Here is a 22,320-nt window from a genome sequence, read left to right on the forward strand (position 1 = left end):
TTATGGCGGCACAAGAACAGGCCCTCAGTACAAGATCAATAGAAGCAGGGGTTGACCACAACACACAAGACTTCAGGTTCAGGCTGTGCAAAGATGCTCCTGAGACAGTTCAGCACATAATAGCAGGGTGTAAGATGCAGGCAGGAACAGCATAAATGCTGCTGAAGTTCAAACCGAGCATCATAATGGAGAAGAAAGGTGATTCAAGTGGCATGGTTGTTGGTGCCAGATGATCTACTGGGATTTGCACACACAACCATCTCTAGGGTTTACAGAGGATGGTCCGAACAAGTGAAAATATCCAGTGAGCAGCAGTTCTCTGGGTAAAAATGCCTTGTTGATGCCAGAGGTCAGAGGAGAATGGCCAGACTGGTTCAAGATGATAGAAAGGCAACAGTAACTCAAATAACCACTGGTTACGACCAAGGTCTGCAGAAGACCATCTCTGAACCAACAACACGTCCAACCTTGAAGCAGATGGGCTACAGCAGCAGAAGACCACACCAGGTGCCGCTCCTGTCAGCTAACAACAGGAAACTGAGGCTACAGTTCACACAGGCTCACCAAAACTGGACAATAGAAGATTGGAAAAACGTGTCCTGGTCTGATGAGTCTGGATTTCTGCTGCCACATTCAGATGGTAGGGTCAGAATTTGGTGGAAACAACATGAAAGCATGGATCCATCCTGCCTTGTATGTAACGGTTCAGGCTGCTGGTGGTGGTGTAATGGTGTGGGGGATATTTTCTTGGCACACTTTGGGCCTCTTAGTACCAACTGAGCATGGTTTAAACACCACAGCCTACCTGAGTATTGTTGCTGACCGTGTCCATCCCTTTATGACCACAGTGTACCCATCTTCTGATGGCTACTTCCAGCAGGATAACGCACCATGTCACAAAGCTCAAATCATCTCCAACTGGTTTCTTGAACATGACAATGAGTTCACTGTACTCCAATGGCCTCCACAGTCACCAGGCCTCAATCCAATAGAGCACCTTTGGGATGTGGTGGAACAGGAGATTCACATCATGGATGTGCAGCCGACAAATCTGCAGCAACTGTGTGATGCTATCATGTCAATATGGACCAAAATCTCTGAGGAATGTTTCCAGCACCTTGTTGAATCTATGCCATGAAGAATTAAGGCAGTTCTGAAGGCAAAATGGGGGTCCAATCTGGTGCTTGCAAGGTGTACCTAATAAAGTGGCTATCAAGTGTATTTACTATTTTTTCCTGGACTGCAACCTCCAACTTTCCTGACATGAGTCAACTTTTCACAATTTCACCTAGCAACTTCACAGTTCACGTCAGGTATGGAGTCCTATAAACTTGACACTGAGTTTCCAAAGTAATTCAAGATACACTGTATAAGGAGAGGAAATACAAGCGGTTCTATGTGGTTAAACTTGTGCATAGAGTTTAGCAGTAGTCCATGATGTGCCACCAGTGACCTGACATGTTGCAGGTCAGACTGTGGAGGGCGTTGCAGTCAGCAGCTACTCTCCTCTCTGAGGGAATGTAACACAGAATTCCTGCCTGGAACAAAAGGACCTGTTAACCAGACAGCCACATGGGAAGCACCACAGAGGGGTTATTGTGTATGGGTGAAAACTTTTTTTCTTTGTTTTCTCCCCCCCTTGAATGCTGACACTCTAATTCACCAACACCTTCACAGCACAGTGTGGCGTTGAGCTACTGGGGGAATATTAAATCAAAGTGTGTCATTCTCTTCCTCTAAAAATATAAATACTGTACTGTTTGTTGGGAATTATAGTGTGTTTACAGTGGTGTGTTCATGTGCATGTTTGCTAAAGTGCTCCAGGTGTAAAAGATTGTTTTAAAATGTAGTTTTCTGTCTTAAACTCTTGACAGTGCCACTGTCTTTTTCGCAGGGGAAAGGGCTATAATTACATGTAGTTTGTCCACAGTATCTGCCTTCTCCTATCAAAAGAGAAAAAAGCTTTTCCTCTCAATCCCCGAGGGGGCTATGACAGCCCCTATACCCCTAGTCCCGCCCACCCCCTCTGCCCTATCTCAGGCATTAACATGCAAAAAACAACATAAGTCACGGAAAACCAAATCATGACAAAATAAGGAATCCACAAACAGTTTTTTGGGGGAATTAACAGTGGATGATGCGTCGGGCCCGTGCAGGCGTGCTAACCTGGCGATGGGCTAAGGTTTAGAAATATGAGGGGGGGTTAACAATGGAAAAGTTGTGTTTGTGAACAGGTTGGGAAAAGTTTTGGCCACAAAAAAAAGTTGCAGCGCTTTTCCTCCTTGCACGGATGCGGTTTCGGGAATCGACAACATGTAAGTTTTGATAACAGAGCAGCTCTCATCTACCTACTGACTTATGAGTTTATCCACTCATTACCGTGCCGTGTGAAGCTTTGCCAACTATTTAGGTTTAAAACAGTGATTGTTTGGAGGTTTTTGTGCCGTAAGGCTGCGTTGGGGGGAAATGGACCACAACTCCAGAAGGTGCTCGGGGCTGTGATATCCGTGGAGTTAAAAATGTGTGTGTGAAATCTAACAAAGAAAGACATGAACAATGGCAGAAAGAGAGAGGAAGAAAAGTGTGTATCGCAGCGTCTCTTTCAAAAAGTTGGGGTCCTGGAGCGCCATCAGGAGTGAGGAGCAACAACACAAATCAGAGGATTTGGAGGCAGCTGGCGTCGCCCTTCCCCCGGAGCCCAGCAAAGCAGAACAGCACTTGGCGACGCGTAATGTCAGTGTGTCAAGAAAAGTTTCCAAAATCTCTGCCACCACCACCACCACCACCGCCGGCCTCCCGACCGCAGATCCAAAGAGAGGCTCCTCCACTCCTCTCTCCTCTATTTCTCCATCCATCCGACAGCTCACTGAGAAGTTTAGCAGCAGCAGCAGGAGCAGCAGCAGCAGCGGCGGCGGCGGCTCCTCCGGGACGCACAGAGCCTCACCGGGAGACGGCGCAGCAGTGACGCGGGGGAGCAGCACTCTTCCCCGGGCCAGGGGCTCCAGGACAGACAGGTCTCCGGCTCGTAAATCTTTTCACGAGGACAGCAGCAGTGGTGGTGGATATTTCCATGATAGTGATACTGCTACTGCAGAGTCACAAAGAGACAATAAAGTGCAAACGTTTCAGTCTGACACTGACTCTGTGTCAGGCTCGGATTTGGAGAGGAAAAGCGAGAAGCGGATTTTTACACGTTTATCATCCGACAGCAGCTCTGGTAAGAGAGATTATTCACACATCAATGCATGTCCCTCTGATCCCAGAAAGACTTTGACTACAGATGAGGAGGATGATGTTGCTAGTAGAGGGGTTCCCCCACCCTGCAAATCTCACAGAAAGTATCTCTCCACACACCACAGTGACTTTATTCCCCTGCACTCTGACAAGTGGCCCAGTGTCACCAAAATTAGACAGATTTTTGATGAGAAACAAGACAAAACTAGGCAACAACACAAAGCTGACTCTTATGAGTATTTAAAGGCAGCCGGCAGAGGACATCTACATGATCCCAGCTCAAGTGAGAGTGCTCCTCTCTCGGATAGAAATGAGAGACTCTCAGCTAATGAAGCCAGTAGCCTGTGTATAGCTGGAGCACAAAGCAGAGAAAGCAGCACTGGTAAAGAGAGTTTTAGTCACGGTATGGACTTTTATTCCAAAGCTGACCACCAGCAGTTCTCAAACGATGAGGAGGCAGACTTAGAGGCACAAAGTTCTGCTAACAGCAAAGTTTCTGGCAGAAACACCTTTAAAAGCGGCAGCAGTAGCAGTCGCAGTTACACTGGGGGTAGTCACTACCAAAGGATTAACCCATCTCCACACAGATCTCATAGTCCAAGCACTGAGGCAGAGGCTGCCCACAAGACCCCCAGGACGATAGAGCTGACATCTGACCCCAGCCCTGACCTTCAACCCTCAGCTACTTCGTCTTGCAGTCGATCGGAGAGCTTGGACACCTCCTCCTGCTCCTCCTCTCTTCAGCGGCCGACAGTGAGGGAGAGAAGGGATAGACAGGGGGTCGGGCTGCCCAGGGATAGTTTACATTCCTCACATAGCTCCTCTAGAGCGCCAGCCCCCACCTCCTCCTCCCCCTCTTCTGCTCCAGCTCCAGATAAAGCCATTACCTCCTCCTCCTCTGCTGTAGCTCCCTCCACTGAGCTAAGAGCCCCAGCAGGAGTTGCCTCTCCTCTCAGCTCTCGCTGGAGGTCAAGCTCTGGAGACGAAGAGGAGGAGCACATCAGGAGAAGAAGAGGCGCTGGGGGAGGCAGTTGGAGTGGTCCTTCTGGTCCTGCTCCTTCCATCCCCTACCGAGCAGGAGAAAGGGGCACCACAGAGCGGGGAGGTAGTTATTTAACCCGCTGTAAAAATGGCTGGTGGGGTGCTAAGGGTATTGGCAGGTCTTCAGGCAGTGAAGAGGACAGCCCTGGTTCTTTAGGCCCCCACAGTCGAGAGGCAGTGCGCCGCCGCTCACTGAGAAAGAAGAAGAAGGTCAGTGGCGCTGCCCTTGCAACAGGCCGTGATGATTATGATGATCATGATGGCGAATCAGAAGACAGCGACAGTGACACGGCCTTGACGATGGAGCACTTAGAGAGGCACCACCAGCAAAACACAGGAGGAGAATTTGTGGGAACAGTATCTCGGAGCCACTCGGCGAGAGAACCCAGCAGTCACAGCAACAGAGCCAGGGTGCAGCAATGGGAGCGCATCTCCTCACCTGTGACATCCACAACACTTCCTGGTGTATCACGGGTGTCAAAGGTCAATATCCCCCCATTTGTTTCCAGTCCCGGTGGTTCACACTGCAGCAGCCGATACTCCAGCACTGAGACGCTGAAGGAGGAGGACCAGGCTGGCGGCGCCAACCGTGGAGCAAATGTGTTTTATACCACAGGTGGAGCATGTGGCAACACTAGCAGAACTGCATCCTCGTCCATGCTGAGTAAAACTTACCATGGGAATTTCACCATGTATCGCTCCCCAAGCTTTGGCCATGGGGATAACTTCTCTCGTAACCCGGTGCGCATGCGCCCCAAGATCGTGCCCTCAGTCCCCCCATTATCTAATGTACTTGCCCGAGAAGGCGGTGTATCCACAGGAGTTAGGGGTGGGGAGTGCACAGCAGTACGGAAGACAACAGGTGGGGATGGGGTGGATGATAATGATAAAAATAAAATATCCATGTCCAACCCTGATATCACCTCAGAAACTATGTCCCTCTTAAGCTTTTTGAAATCCGACCTTTCAGGACTCAAGGTGCGGAAGACAAGTGGAGACAAATCCGGGGTCTCGGAGGGGTCACCGGTGTACAGGATGGGTTCGCGGTCTCATGGCGGTACCCTGCTAACTTCTGGTCATCGCCCGTCACTGAAAGACCTGACTGCCACCCTGCGTCGTGCAAAATCCTTCACTTATTCAGACAAACCCACAACAAATGTGAGGTGTTACTTGACAGGTGGCGCCACGAAGAGGAGCTCCTCTGAGCAGCAGCTTGACTTTGATGGAGAGGGGGATGGAGGGAGGGTGACAGTGTCAGACAGGGAAGTAGAAAGTGATGGGGGTGATTTTAGGGTTGGGAGGAGACAAAGAATGAGGGAATATGGATTTGATGATGAGGATGAGGAAAGGATGCCAACTCCGTTGCAGGAGAGGTACGTTCAGGAGGCCAGGCAGGTCATTCGCGACATCTGCCAGATGAGTAGTAGAGAAGATGATGACGATGTAGATGTAAGGAGAACTGATGATGATTTGGAGGATGCATGTTTCCAGGTCAAGAAAACAAATGAGGAGATGAAGAAAGCTGGAGTGAGTGTTAAGGATCATACAGGGACAGATCAAGAGGCTGAGTGTAAGAACACAAAAGACAGGGATAAACATGAGAGGGAGAGAGAGAACAGGGAGAGGGAGAGGGATGGACAAAGTATGCAGTTGGAGAAGCTAAACAGCAGGGGCACAGAGTACAGGGAGAAGGCAAAGAGACAGAGCAGAGAGACAGAGAGAGCTTTACTGAAGGGCGACTCGGAGGAAAGCATGTTGTATGACCGCTCTGTGGATGAACTTTCAGGCCATGAATCTAGTTTAACTGATGAAGGGATCGTAACAGAGCCAGAGACGGGCCCCAGTGACCCCTCCGAGAGGTCTTTCCTGGGGTCAGCAGGGGTTAATTTAGGGTCACGGATTGCCAGGGATGTGCTCGGCCAGCCCGTCACCGTGTGGAAGCAATCGGCTCTCCATGAGGCGGAGGGGTTCAAGCAGGAGAGAGAAGAGGTGACAGAGAACAGCATGCATTGTACAAATCGTCTGAATGAAGTCAGCGTACCTCCCTCCTCGCCCCATCCTGCCTGTGTGGCTGAGAGTGACGGTATCATCACAGACCTGAGCAGCACTGCTGGTATCAACAATGTCAACACTACCAGTGAGGAGATCAACACCAGCAGCGCCGTGTCGCAGAGGTCAGCAGGCGCTGCAGGAGGAGGAGGATTTGAAGCCCCTGCGACACCAAGTTCTATCCGTCGAAGGCGCAAGTTCTCCCCTTCTGGTAATAACAACACAGGCTCTGATTCCAGCAATGGCAGTAACGCAGAGTCAACAATAACAGCTGTTGGAAACGGGGAGTCCACAGTGTACCGCTCGCTCAGTGACCCCATGCCTCAGCGGCGCTGTTCTGCGGCAGAAGAAGGGAATAACGGTTTTTCCTCTGTAGACAGCAACTTGTTGGGATCCTTATCTGTCAAAGGAGGAGGAGGTGCTCCAGAGGCCTCTGCTGTGGCCACCTTGTCAGAATACAAAGGCAGTGTGGCCAGTGACTTGTCAGTTTACAGTGACGGTGGGCTCCGTGATGATGGCGTTCGTGACTACAGTGGGATGATCAGGAGCATCGTAGCTGAGCCAGGTGCAATGGACAGACTGATGACGGATGACCATGGCAATGGCAAAGCTCCCAAGAAGAAGTCATTCAGTGACCCAAGTCGCCGTAGCGACACCCCTTTACTTTCCCAGAATGACCCTCAATGCAAAGGCCAGACCAGTAGCACTCAGCCAATCAGTGAGCTGGATCAACCAGGTCAGATCCTGCCTTCCAGCAGCGAGCCAATCCTGAGCGATCAGAGAGAGGAACTGTGGGAGCCTGAAGTGACGCATAAACATGCATTGCCGGCACAGCTGAACATAAATAGAGTCAAGAAAGCTCGTTCCCAGTCAGAATGCATCCCCCACTCTGATAACCGAGATGATGAGGATGATGATGATGTAATAGACCAAGGTGAAGAAGAGATAGAGGTGCATAAGTTTAACCTCAAGCTGGCCGAGGTTCTGTCCCCTAGAATGGTTCGCCGGCCCATCAGAAAGCGCCCAAACAGGCTGGCTCAGTTTTTCTCTCATGAGGACCCATTTGAGCCCCCAGAGCTGGGTTCAGAGGAGCAGGAGGATCACAGCGACCAAAGTGACCTCACCCCTCCTCTTCCCACACTGCAATCCAAACCCAAAAGCAGACCCAAGCATGTCCGCCATGCCAGCGAACCTGCCACCTTTATCCCCATCTCCCCACCTCCACAACTCCAGCCTCTGAAGGAAGCGGACTGCCTCGCTGTCCGACCCACAGCAGAGCCTCCAGCTTCAAGTAAGCCTCCAGGGGACGAGGCCCCGTCCCTGGAGGATGTGACCCAGAAATATATTCTGGAGCTGGGCGCTGCTGAGAGCCCAGGGCCTTTACCAGCGGCCAGAGATGGAGCTGAAGGTTTGGTGGCAGCTTCAGAGGGGCCCAGCGAGACCAGCACAAGTGGAATTACAGAAGCGGGACCACTGAAGAAGAGCACAGAGGACACAGCATCCACGGCTGCCCCACAGAGGACCAAACCCAGAGTGGTGAGTTCACCTCTTTTACAATTTTCAGTGCTGTGTGTGAGTGTGTGCAGGTGCCAGGCTGGCATGCTTGATGCTGTCTTGTTGCATGGTGTCCTTGAGTTCTGATGATTCATGGTTTCAACTTTGGATTCTGTTTGAGCAAGAGAAAAAGGGGGTGTGAGTGATTCATAGCCTTTTTCAGACATCTCAACTATGATGAATTTGGATTTTTAGTGTAATAATGGACGATAGATGGCCTTTGAGGTCATACTAGTCGTCTTAAAAACAGCCAATAACGTTGCGCCTGTGCTTTTACGACGTGCTGTGAATCTGGACCCATATGGTAAATTTCAAAGTGCATTTGGGAGCAGGACGACAATACAGGAGCCATTAAAGGCTGAACAGTGTTAAACAAACATCAGAGGATGTTATTAGGTCGATTAAACAAATCTCAGACAAAGGGCATTAAGGAGTGGGCTGAGGCCTGCTGTGTGTGTGTCTGTCTCCATTTATTTGTTTCATCCAGTATCGATTGTCTCTGCGCCAGAGTCACAGCGTCATAGAGAGGGGATATAATAAACAGTTCACCCAAACACAGCGTGGATGTGTCTGCAATGCTGCACTTACTCAGCAGTGTCTAAACATGCTGAGACTTCTGGCTTTGTTATATTATAGCAACACAGAAGGTTAACTGATTAGGTTGTGACCAAAAATCAGCATTTTGATGAATTTAATAAACAATAACTAGACAATAAATTCATGTTTTTGTAAGTATTATGATAATCTTTCATTATCTAAATACAGATACATGCATACACTCTTATTTTGGTAACAGCACAGAGCAGTGGGAATCAGTCTGTCTGTGTCTGTTCCTGTGCGTACTCAATATTCTTTTATGTGTCATTTATGGCCATACACAGCTACCCTTACTCATAACACACCTCTGAATACACACACACACACACACACACACACACACACACGCACATTTTCTCTCCTGTGGGTCTGTGTGTGACTGAGTAGATGTGGAGAAAGTGAAAGCAGCATTGGGATTACATCTTTTCAGGTGCAGAAGGTCAGAAGGTCGCAGAGTTTTGCTTTCGTTACTTCATTACTGTGTTGTCTTTAATTGCAGAGACTATTTGCAGCCCTATGCTCTGTTAGGAAGGCCAAACGTTTCCTGTGGTTACTTGTGATTTGTCACTGTATGTTTCAGTAATGCGGCGCATGCTGTTTTTATTTGCTAAAAAAAAACTGTTTTGTCTCGCCCGTCACGCCTTGACTTTGACCATTTCTCACAAAGCCACTTTGCCCCCCTGTTGATATCACTTCCATCTATTGCCCTGGTCTTCATTAGTTTTGGATTGTTTTACTCCCTTGGCCTATTGTCCTGCCCAGTTGCCGTAGTGATGGTAGCAGAAGCTGGCGAGTGACCTCACCAGCCAGGAAATGGGTTTAGGGAAATGGGAAGTTGTTGTGGTTACTGAAGTGTTTGATGATGTCCAGAATTACCGGCTGGCGTGTGTGTATATGCGCGCTCCATTGTGTCGTGTGTGTGTGTGTGTATTATAAGCTGATTTCCTCTTTCTTCGTCTGTGTGTGTGTGTGTGTGTGTGTGTGTGTGTGTGTGTGTGTGTATGTTGTTTGTCTGGAATATATCAATGGCCTGTTCAAATGCTTGGAGCCCAGAGTGTTGCCAACACACTGTGTTTAGAGCACTGCTCTGGTGCACGGTGGTGGTGTGTGTGTGTGTGATTTGGACTGAATGTAATAACAACTGTGCCAAGCTAAAATGGAGCACAGACAAGCTTTGAAGAAAGAAAGGAGGAAATAAAAAGGTGAAAGAAGGAGAGAACAAGTTTTTTCTTCCTTTTCTGGAGGCTGGCGTGTGGCTTGTTTCCGCCACAGCATCAAAATCTCTCATTAATTTAATCTGTTATCTGATGTGTCACATTTACTTTTCTTCACTGCTCCTTTGTGCCCTTGTCACTTCTCCTCCTTTGTTATCCGCCCAGATGTTGGCTCAGTCAAAGCCTATAGTCTGAAGTCTGAAATACTATATCAGTATGTAGCATTTTCCACTCACACTTTCACCCCATCTCCATTTGTCTCTTTTTTAAATATCAATTCTCCAGTATCCCTCCTCCATGTTATCTTATTCTCCTCTCTGCTGTCTCTCTGGAACATTGCAGTGAAGTGAGGTCATAACGTTTGTCTTGGTGCGAGGCAGGCTGCCGAGCCGAATGTCAGGTAGGGAGAGAGAGAGACAGACGGAGACAAAAAAAGAAGAGAGCTGGAATACTTGGCAGCTAAAAAAAAAGTTAGAGGATCAAAATAGAACTGAGAGAGAGAGCTGAAGAATGAAACGGTGGTGGAGGGAGGGGGAGCGAGGGAATGAGTGGTAATGGTAGGAAAAGAGGAAGGTCATGTGTACAAAATTAGTTTCTCAGTAGCCACCTAGATATGTTGTGATTTACTAAAGTATTTAATAGGGCTGTACTGAATAGTTTGAAGTGTCAGAGCTGAATTTGTGACATTCTTTCAGTCTGTTTATTCTGTTCAAACCTGGTGTTTCTGCACAGTTGCAGAGGAAGATTAGACTACAAACCTGACTCCTGAAAAGTTGGGATGCTGTGTAAATCCTTTCTGACCTATATTCAACTGAAAACAGTACAAAGACAAAATATTTAATGTTTAAAATGATACATTTTATTGTTTTTTTTTTTTTTTTTTTTTACATAAATATACACTCATTCTGAATCTGATGCCTGCAACATGTTCCTAAAGTTGTGACAGGTGCATGTTGACCACTTTGTGACATCACATTTTCTTTTCACTGTGAATGAATGAATAATTTTTAGTTTAAGTTTAGTTTCACACAAATTTTCTCACACTCAGTAACGGAAAAAAGAAAAGGCTGAAGCTCCAGGCTCATTTTTGTCTATCCTGTATCATCCAAAGGACCAATCAAATGTTTGTGCCCTTGCACTAAGACAATGCTTGTCATGATGCTTGACATCAACATATGAGACTTATCCATTAATTATGTCAAAATATTATTACATGGAGAGATCTTTGTGATAATACCTGAACAAAAAACACTGTAAGAAAAAAGTACAGGCTTTATTCATCTTTTCATGCACTGTTTTGTTTACAAATGAGTTAAAGAGGTAACCACAGTTTATACAGTCTGTGTAAAATGAGGTTCAAACAAATGGCGCTGTAGCGTGACTGAAATCAAACAGTGTCTGTAGTTTTGTTGAAAACATGTCAAACATGATACACACGTTGTTTTATTCTTCCTCTTCAAGGGTTATGATTCTTCTTAAATAAGTGCACGTGTGTATGTGTGTGTTTCCGCTACTGTTTGTGTAGTTTTCACTTTAGCAGGCAGCAGGAATGTGACCCATCCTCCCTTCCCCTCTTGTTGCGTAACAGCTGCTTCCCAAAAGAGCTGAAGACTCCCAAGGAGTCACAAGGATGTTTGTGTGTCATGCATTAGTGACCATTTTTTAATATAGTAACATTTAAGTTTTGGTACTGGTCTTAAAACAATACTTTTCTGGGCATTTTACTTAAAGACATTGATGCTCTTTGGTAACTGGGGATAGCTGCTGATAGCTACGGGGGAAACAAAAGCGCTAGCCTCCTCCTGCTTTGGTTGCACAATGGTTGACGCACTTCCACTGTGTTGTAAATCAAGCCATCATTTCCTGGGAGATTGAACATGGTGGCAGACAGAAATGCATAGTGAAAGCGAGGCTCACTGTAAAGGGAACCAATCTAAATGCTGATGGTGTTGTAATTCAGCAGCCATTACGGTGTGCAATCAACATTTACATCGAAGTGATAAGCTAAAGCAAAAAAAACATTTCCACTTTAACCCTTTGAAACTTGAGAAAATTGTCGTGGTTTCCTTCAAAAACATGGGCAGAAGGCAATGAGCAATGAAAGAAGAAATGACCCCCCAAAAATTAGCAAGAAATTGGCAAAAAGAGACAACTTAAAAGAAGGAAATTAGTAAAAAAAAAAAAGAAAAAAAAAAGAAAAAGAAAATGACATGGAAAAAGTGCATACAAATATAATAATTCTGTAAAATAATTTAAAATATATAATAATGTTAATTATGAATATAGTTTTCCCCCTAGCTTTTTAAAAATAATTTTCTAAATCTATTTTTTTTTTTTTTTCTCAATTTGTGGAATATTTCTTACCAAGTTGCTCATTGCCTTTTTCCCCATATTTTTGAAAGAAATTGCACTATTCAGCTGAGGGTTCAAAGGTTTGAATACTTGTCAAGAAAACTGGTGTTGTGCAGTGTCGGTGGCTTAGTGGTAGAGCAGTCGCCCCATGTACAAGGCTGTTGCTGCAGCGGCCTGGGTTCGAGTCCAGTCTGTGGCCCTTTGCTGCATGTCATCCCCTCTCTTTCTCCCCCTTTCATACGTAATTGTCCTGTCCATTAAAGGCAAAAAATGTCCAAAAAATATCTTTAAAAAAAACAAAGAAAACTGGTGTTGCTCCAGAATTCAAAGGGTTAATACAAGCAGCTGTACAAGAACTACCTGCCTAAATAAACCGTCTAAAATGAGCAACATTCCTGTTGAAATCACGATACATGTATGATAAAAAACAAATTAAAAAGACTAAAAGTCTGGTAAGTCTAATCGATGCTACAAACCAACCCAATTGCCAGAAAAAATGTTGGCATATATGTTTCTGCAAACCATGGATATGTTACATTTGCATGTTAGTATGTTGTGGAAACACTGAAGCTTTACATTTCAACAATACTGTGGTGTACCTGTGGTTGGCTTTAGACTCAACAATCACTTGTTTATGGAGAGGCCTTAAAGACCTGGTTTGGGGAGCTCAATCACAGCACGAAATGCAGTGATGTCTCTGTATGAAAAGAACAGCCTTTGGTCACTAGAAAACACTCTTGTTTGGAGCCTAAAAAGCCAATAGACACACAGCAGTGACTCTCTAAAAGCGGTTGTTGTGTTGTTTGTTGGTCTCAAACAGTGGTCTGCAGCTTGGCAGTCATCTCACTTTGATGACACGCCATCCACAATCCCCTCTACCTCCAGAATACAAAATCACAATGCCAACATTTTCATCTAGCAAATGGGCTTTAGTGACACATTTTCCTCAAACGGATACCAAGCCATATTAGTATGTCTTTTATGTACTTCTTCATATCCTTGAAACAAATAAAGGGCAGTTGTCTTCATACTTCTCCTTCTATCTTGCAAAGTGACTCACCTAAAGCAATTTCTTAAAGGTCATGTACTCCCTTTCATCCTATTGATGAAACAAGCGCAGGTTTAAAGAGGATGCGGGCTGAGAGGGTAATGGGAGGAAGAGAGCAGGAAATAGAGAGCCCGAGAGAAAGAAAAGAAAGACAGACAGATTGGGTCGTGCTCCGCTCTGCATGGATTAGGTCTAAAAGCACAGTGTTTATAGCTTCAGATTTATGACTGACTTTGTTTTTATCAGGCCACCCACATGGAATCAAATACTTTGCCTCTGCCCGGTCTTTCTTTTCTTTCTTTCACTCCCTGCTCCTCCCCAGATGTAGTTGTGCAGCAGAAGAACGGTAAAGGTAAAGATAGTGAGGCAGTGAGGTGTCTCGTTCTTGGCTTCAAAGTTTGAAGAATTACTGAGAGGCTAAAAGAGGCTTTTTAGAGTAGGGATGTTTGGGGCGTTCTCAGTTAAACAAACACAACCACATTGTTTGGTCTAATCTGTCTAATCCGACACGTTATTGGGAACACACCAGAGGGGGACAAGGGGATCACTGTAGCAGAGACGATGAATCTATCACCATAGAAGTTAATATCATCCCTCTCATATTGAATAAAATATCTTTCGAGGCTGCTAATGGACCCCTGCTCTGCTATTAAAATGAGTCATCAAACATTTTTATTTTGCGATCAATGGAGAGGAAGCAGCTTAATCTGGCTCCTTTGAACACAGACTTTAAAGTAAAGGTAAAGGACACATTGCACACACACATAAAGGATATAGTGGGGGTGTTGGGGGTTCTTTCGTAACGTGCAAAGGTCAACCCCGGTTTAGCGACATCCAGAAAGTGAGGGATGCTGAGCGAGGTAAAGGTGAAGGATGGATGAAAGGATGAGGATGTGGTGAAAGGTCGTCATGACTCAGCAGATGAGAGGGAGAGGTGGGATCAATCAGATGATCAGAAGAGCACACTGCAGATATCTTTGGCTCTTCAGTGACACACAGGCAGCTTCTGACATTTTGAATTTACTCATGCCAGGTTACGCAACAAACTGTACCTAAAAGCATAGAACAAAAAGAATTGATCAGTGTACTGGGAGCATGGAGATCTTACTGGTTGCGTAGATCGAGTGTTACAGCGTTATGTTTGTTATGGTTTCCAAGAGCAGAACTTTGCAGAGAGAACATCTCCTACCTCCAGCCATCCTGTCCTCTACTCGCATACACACACACACAAATGTTTTGCCTGTCTCTCTGCCTCTCACACACAATATTGCTTTTGGGACAGGCACAACAAAAATGTTTGGTGTTCCTCTGAGTAAGTGTGTTGGGGGGGGGGGGCGTGATTTAATAATAGACCTATTTGGTTTGACAGAGGGGGCAATTTCATAGATGCTAAAGTAATTTTGATAGAGCACTGAAGCCAATTGTGTATATATAACTTTGTTTGTGGTTAACAAGCTCCTTGCTGAGTGAGAGTCCATTATATTGTGTTCTGTAGCACATCCATGCCCCCAGTAACAGCGCCGGGCTTGGAAGCCAATTTTACATCGTGGCAAAACTGTGGAAGCGTGAGCGTCACAACCCCCTGCGAAATTACTTGTTTTACTATCTGGATTTGATGCATTTGGTCCCGTAACATTTTGAAAGTCTTGAAGACACTCACAGTTAAATAATTTCATCTCCATTCAAGTTTGCGGAGAGGTAAACCGGAAGATTGGCCACTCTGCCGGTGGAAGTAGTGCACATGCTCTGTGGGCTCCATGAAGATCTGGGTAATTTCATATCGTATCCAGTTCTCTTCATACATCCATGAGTCCATTTATCTTTCTAGCTTTCCATTACCTTTGTCTCTTGTGGAAGTTTATGACTTTCATACCTCTTATATCCGTGCAGCAAATATGAAGTTAAAGCCAGGAGCTGGTTAGCTTAGTTTAGCATAAAGATTGGAAACAGCCTGCCTGGCTCTGTACAAAACACCTACTTTGTGCCTACTACTAGCACCTGTAAAGCTCACTAATTAACATGTCACTTCTTGTGTCTATAGTCCATGCACAAATTGAATATTAGAACAACATTTTGCGGGGGGTTATGTAACCTCCTGCAGTCTCCGCTGTGCTGATTGCCTGGCAGCTGCTTACAGTCGAGAAATACGTCACACCGGCATGTACGGGTTGGCCTACTTCGCAAAATGTCAAGGCTGTGCTGCCTTTTGGGGGATCAAAAAGCCAACGATCCTGTTGATGTCAGTGCAGTTTGACATGTGACATGTGTAATTTTGACATGTCTCTAAGCATGGAATTCTTGTTCAAATAAACGTTTGTCTTACAGTCATGTCTAATCATGTTTTGTGGCCTTGCCTGAACCTGACTGTTCACACTACCTTAACAAATTAAGGTTGATCGCCATCATGTCCCTTCAGGCTTCCCCCATCCAAGCAGATGACTGGCCCAGCACAGTGAACAGCTGTTGCTATATCTGGACATCTATGTTTGATTAAATCACCAGGGGCCTCATTTATAAAAGAGTGCTTAGGATTCATACTAAAAGTTGACGTCCGCCCAAAAACTGAAAATGGCATGCGCCAAAAAATAATCTGATTTATAAAACCATGCGCACGCACACTTGCACGCAATGTTCTCTTTATAAATCACAGACCTCCTGGAGTTGTGCGCAACCAGATCCGCCTCATATTCTGCCCTCTACACGCCCTAATTCAACCATAAATGGTAATGCAAATCACCTCATGAATGCGATCTGCATATAAATAAGCTGGCATGCGAGTGTTCTCTCGTTCTGAGTCATGGCGACAGGTGTGAGAAACGAACTAAAAAACGGAATTTCTCCGAGACTGAGCTAGAGACCCTTTAACGGGAGGTGGAGGACTGAAGAAAGATTTTATTTGGTGGCCACAGCAGCGGGATCACTAATAAAGCAAAAAAAAAAGGGTCAGCTGTGTCTGTGGGACTGCACAGACAGTGACAGAACAAAAAAAAAAAAGTGGTCTGATCTAAAGGTAGACCAAATATTTCTACTTCTTTACCAACATGTAGTTAATGTGTTGCTTTTAAATTTGAGGATGTTTGACATTGATGTGCGACATAAAGAATCACATTTATTAAAGGTGGAGGCAAAAAGGAGTATGTGCCAGTGCCATCTTGCGCAATTACGCATGAGGGTCACTGCAGTATTTATATGTTTATAGCAATTAGTCTGATCAGACACCTGGCCTGAATTACAGCATGAACCAGTGGTATCCCTGTCCCAAAATACAACGTGTAATTTGAAATACAATTCAATGATGAAAGTGTAATGGGCGAACATGTTTCTTCATGCCGGTTTTGTCATGAACAGCACATGTCTAAGTAGGGCTGATGAAATGAATGTAACGGTTGTGCTTAATGGCTGTATTTCGAGACATGATAAATGCACTGGAAATATGTAGCTAAATAAATAAATATATTCCATACAGTTGTGCCATCCTCTCCCCCTCCTGCGCTCACAGAGTGGACAATGAGACGTTAGAGGCAGTGCAGATTAAATATGTATTTAGAAAGAATTTCAATTAAGGATTTGAGTTGGATTTTACAGCGTTTTTATGAAACAATTATCACTCACTCCAAGCGCAAAATAAGGCTGCTGGATTTAATTTCAATGATAACGTGGATCTAAGGTGGATATAGCGTGACATTAAATTTGTGTGAGACATCAATAAAAATCTGACTCCACTTCTCCACCTCGCCATCTGCGTCGCCACTTCCCAGTGTCTCCAAAATGTGCGCACGCATGACTCAGAGTTTGCTTACAGGTGCACGCATTCTCCTGCCAAGTTTATTTTTATAAAACACAACCTTTGCGTGGGAAGTGGCGTAAGGCGTATTTTGTGCGTAAACAAGCTTTATAAATGAGGCCCCAGGTATTGTTTGGCTAAGTGTGTGTAAATAACCAACCTGTTAATTGCCATCTGTTTGGTCTTAGCTGAGATTAGCTGGAGACAGCACTCATGCAGCTTTACTGTATGACTGTGACGCAGCAGCCTCCCACTCAGGCTAATGTTAGTCATCCATCAGTAGTAATTGTCACCAGCATCACTTAGTGACATTACTGACAGTGAACATTCACATACATTATGGGCCTTAAACGTCAGTGTGTAAGCCTGGGTTAAGCTGCTACGTGATGGGTATTTTCGGCCTGTTTCTCTGCTTATGTGACAGTGTGTATGTTTCTCTCAAAAGGGGACACAGAGTTAGCGATGATGCAGTAATGCCAGTCCGGTCTATAGCTTTGAGCCAAAGCTGGAGCTACCATCTTCTATCATTTTTATGACATGGCAGGGAAATAAATCTGAGATCATCTTTTTTTTTATTGTAGGTGTAACCAACTCCACAGCCACTCTTCCCACAGTGTTAATTTAAACCGGTGTCTTTAAAGTAGAAATATGGAAACATGTTTCAACCTCCTCTGTGACGCTGTTGCCATCTATGTAGGACGCTGGATTGTTTTTGGGGGGCATGGCGATGAGAGCCTACTTTGGATGACGATTTGCTGATCTTATGTGTGACACATAACCCCCTGAAAAGGTCAGAATGTTGTTTAGATTTTTGTAGAAATTAAAAAGCACGAGGAATAACTTCTTCATTCTTGAGCTTCAGAGGTGATGGTACACAGATTTTGTTACCTTTGCAGTCAGCCAGGCTAAACATGTATCCCCTGTTTCCAGTCTTTGTGCTGAGCTAAGCTAACCAGCTGCAGGCTTGAGCTACATAGCATACAGAGGTAGAGTGATATTGATCTTCTCATCTAACTCATCAAGAAAGCAAATCAGCTTTTTTCCCAAAATATGGAACCATTCCAGACCTCTTTACTCCTTTAAAACAGGATTGAACAAGTCTACACTTCACTACAGATCACATTAAGATAGTAGCAACACCAATATTGGTGATTCAGGTTTAAATCCTTGGCCTAGAGAAGTGTAAGAATAATCTCCACTGACATACAGTGTCGCTGCGAACAAATCACAACATGAGGCTTCATCTGGTTTCTCACAGTGGGGAAAAAACTCTGTGGGAAAATTGTTTTGGACGTCCTTGCCCTTGGTTGGTGACAGTTGGAGTATGCTTTGAATATCTTTCACTTTCTTTTTCTGAAGGACTGTCCTTGGTTCTTTTTTTGTTTGTTTGTAGCTTGCCAGTAGAAATTCATGGCAGTTTAACCTGTGAAGAGTGGCTATTTAGGTTCTTCTATCTTATTTCCCTCTTTGTTATCCTCATTGCTTGCCCCAGTGGCTCTCCTCCTCCTGACTGTCTCTTTCTAACTCTCTCAGTCTGTGTGGATCCACCCAGTGTAATTACAGAGCAGTCTGCTTATGTAAGGAAAGCCTCCTCTGAAACAGCACTTTCTAGCAGAGCTGCTATTTCAGCTTTTTGTGTGCACAAGTAGATTTCTACAAACTGAAGTGTGTGTGTGTGTGTGTTCAAATAATGGATGATGAGTAATGGCTTCACAGAGTTATTACCCTACTTTGAAAATGGGGTCATCTGTTAAAGATTGTTTGTATGTGTGCCAAAGATATACAGTACGGTGGTGTATCTTTAGCAGGGTCGCTCTCAGTCGCGTTAGTCTTCCTTGTATTCCAGCCCGAGTCATACTTCTGCAGTCCACGTGGCCAGGAAGATGTGTGAGAGTTTGAGTTTGCAGTTTGTTTATGATTCACCTGAAGTTTACAGTACAGCTGCTGCCAATTGATTTCTTAGAAAAGGAAAGAAAATGGAAAAAAGCTACTGTAAAAATGCCACAGAATACTTTACACACCAGGAAAAATCCGTTCCAGAAACACAGAAGAAGTGGAGTGATAACAACTGGTACAGCTGCACACACAGATTAGGTCCATTCGTTTAACCTGTAACAATTTAACTTGTAGTTATAGTATAAAATCTGGTGGGCACCAGACTGTATACTTATGCAACATGTTTATGCAAGGTCAAGAGAGAAGTTAGAAATTTATTTCGTTTTTTATTGCTCATTTTAGAAAAACAATTGAGTGTTTATCATATTGTGAATGTGTGAATGGGAAAGTGTGCACACAGCGGAATCAGCTTGTCCCACAAACTGGTGCTGCTCCACAATTTGGATACTTCCATGTAGTACACAGTGCACACTATGTACTAACTTGTGTAGTGTGTGAATTTCTACAGGTTAGTCCTGTCTTAAATCGAACATGGCTGTTGTGCACTTACCGGAAATAATGATAATCATAAATACAAGAATATAAAACATTAAACCACACGACAAAACCCTACGACAAACGCTACATATCACATTGGACATTACCAAGAGTGGACGCAGTGCAACAAATTTATCATTCTCCATTATATTCCGTGTTCAGTACACTGAGGCTACAGCACTTAGAACCCACAATCTGATTTAATAGGTTGACAGACTGAGAAACAAAGGAGTTCCTCTACCTGTCACCCTCTAAATTATCTGCTGGCTTGTTTGCTTGTTCACCGGAGCAACTGCTGCAGCTTCTTGGCCACAGTTTTAACAACTTTGGTGGCTCCTTCCCTCTTGGCTACGTAGCCAAGATGGTGACCATTGAGGGTGAAAGTAAGCCGTGTCCGGCATTCCACACTCCACTCTTTGATCGCTATGAATACACCATCCGGGCACTCATAGTGCACTGCATTTTGCTATACTTGTCAGTGTGATCACACTTTGAGCACTCAAGATAGCAAGTGTAAGTACAGAAGAACAAGAATGTGGACACAGCTTTAGAGCCCAATCCTTCCCTGTAAAGGCCCAGACACACTGCGTTTTAAGAACTAGTGGCGATGAAGGCTGATGTCGCCTCATGTTGCCTGTGTCTCAGCCAAAAGGTTGCACTCGAATACACAGGAAAGACTACAGCCAATGGCCAACTAGCACTTACGTTCTGTGCCTGCGTGACAGGACATAACTCTTTATACCAGCAGGTGGCAGTAGTCGGTATTCATCATTCAAAATGGAAACCGGAAGACCAACAGGACAAATTCAAGATGCTAGTTAGCCAGTTAGCACATTAACAGCACAACCCAATGTTGAAAGACCAAATGATATTTACCGTGTGCTAGCGAACAGAAATATAAACAATAACAGGCCAGCTCTCTTGACTTTGGCTGTTTGTTTACTTACCTCACTTCTGTTTCTCTTCTTGTGCACTGAGCTGAACTGCCACTCAAAGTGATTTCATTTGCCAACAGGCTCCACTGTCTCTGACACTGATTCCACATGCTGAATTGGCAGGAAAGAAAATCGACAAGGGCTGACTAGTACCAACAATGCGAAACACACCGCAAAAACTAGAGCAACAGACGCTCACCGAAAGCCTGACATTGCCCGATGGCCAACTGTCCATTTAGTGTGTCAAGGTTCTAACACATTTTTAGCTTTAGGGACCACTCAGTCCAGTATTTGAACTTCACTGCCCAATGACAACTCACTTTCAGAGCCCCCTTTATTAACTAGTTGACTACTTAATATGTGACGTACTCTGCTGTGCATATTGTAAATCAGTGAGTCCATTTATTGCAACCTGCATATCATATTTTGATTATGGAAGAAACAAACACTGTATTGAATATCCAAAGCTGCTGGGTTTCTGGAATCAAAGAATAGCTTGTCAAATGCCATAACACTGTCATGGACACACTCACAGAGCAGACAGAATGGACAGTATTACCTTATTATGCATACATATGCTACAGTGGTTTGTGTATGCACATATCTTTCTGTGACTGTCATGAAAGTGCTGCCGGCATCTCCCCCAGTCATACAATGGTACAACTGTGTCACCCATACAACGTGTAGCATAGCATAGTTTACAGCGTGGTCGGACACACACACATACACACACACATATTGAGTAATACAGGGTTTAGGCCTTGGTCTAACTGTGGGTTGACTGGGCTGTTGAGTCCTGTTCTCTCACTTGTCTTTTGTCCTCCGGAGAAACATGACATTAGAAACACTCGGCTTTTTCCTTCCCTCTTTGTTTCTGCCCTCATCTTCCTCTCACCCTCTCTGCCGTCTGTCTTATGGCATCAGTCCGTCGCTTTGGATCATGCTCTAGCTGCCAGTTGAGAAAGTCTCTTCAAAATGGGAACGGGAGAAGCTGGAAGTGTCGGAGCGTTGTTCCCGAGTGGCTGCTGGGATCTCGGATTAAGGCGCAGGGAGAGGAGGAAGATGTTTGGAGAAGAGAAACGGGAGCGGCGAAGGCCAAAGAAGCCTCACAGGCAGGTGGTCCTGGGTGTGTTTATGGGATGCAGTTGGTGTCATGTTGGTTTGTGTGAGTCACATCTGTCTATCAGAACAGATTGTTTGAAGCTTTAGTGGATCCACTTAAGTAGGGTAGATTTCATTTAACAGTGGGTTTTCTTACTGTCAATTAAAACTTTTAGAATTAACCAAAAAGTGATGTAAGTGTGTGTATAGTGTTTGTGTACTGAGTTGGAGGTTAGATTAGTCTTGCATTGCTTAGCTCTTTGCTTAGCTTGATAATGATGTCACCCCTATAAAGTGGATGACATCATTGTCGGTTAACATACCCCTCATGGTTGCAATTGTCCTGAAGGAATTAAGTCTCATGAGTCTCCAGTTTTTCAAACTATTCTCAGGGTCAGCCGAGGAGAAAATGAAACGGGCTACAAATCACTGGTCCAATAAATTTGTTAAAAGTGGATTACTCACATAGCAACTTTAATTTGTTTCTGGATCTGGCCCCAGTATAGTACAGTACAGATTTCCAATGACATGAGAGAAAAGAGTGCTCTTTTTTTCTTGTATCTTTAATTCACAAAATTTTGATTTGATTTTGTTCTCGGTTATGATACTTGACATAAATACTCAGCAACACTGAGGTATAGTGATTCAACTTGTACCTGTCTCGTTAAAGTTAATCATCTAAACCTCTTGTGCCTGGTGCTCCACAGTAAGTGTTACATGCACATTTCCAGCAGCAGTAATTAGGTGATGTTGGTAGAAAAGAATTGCACAGCCAGTATTAGCAGCAGCAGCTGCCATGCCTGAACAAAATAAGACAAGTAGTGTTTTACAGGTAGCAGAACACTACCAGGAAGATCTTAATTGGTGTGTTCATGCAGGCAAAATTGATGCTATGAGATCAGAGTGATGTGACACATGCTTTGATCACGGCACAGACTAGTCTGAATATTTGTTCAGCTTTGTTCACTACTACTCACC

At 44.7% G+C, this 22,320-nt stretch overlaps 1 protein-coding gene across 1 annotated transcript in view; it reads left to right on the top strand.

Annotated features, from left to right (window-relative positions):
- Positions 1 to 2,043: 2,043 nt before the first annotated feature.
- The window catches only part of LOC125889444 (rho guanine nucleotide exchange factor 17-like), an 83,791-nt gene continuing 63,514 nt past the window's right edge, over positions 2,044 to 22,320 (top strand). The window contains exon 1 of the mRNA XM_049577469.1: positions 2,044 to 7,860. Within this exon, the coding sequence (XP_049433426.1) occupies positions 2,557 to 7,860 (5,304 nt within the window). The 5' untranslated portion in view covers positions 2,044 to 2,556. The remainder of the gene's footprint in view (positions 7,861 to 22,320) is intronic.

This window comes from Epinephelus fuscoguttatus, linkage group LG5 (genome assembly GCF_011397635.1).
Source record: "Epinephelus fuscoguttatus linkage group LG5, E.fuscoguttatus.final_Chr_v1".
Classification (NCBI taxonomy): Eukaryota; Metazoa; Chordata; class Actinopteri; order Perciformes; family Serranidae; genus Epinephelus; species Epinephelus fuscoguttatus.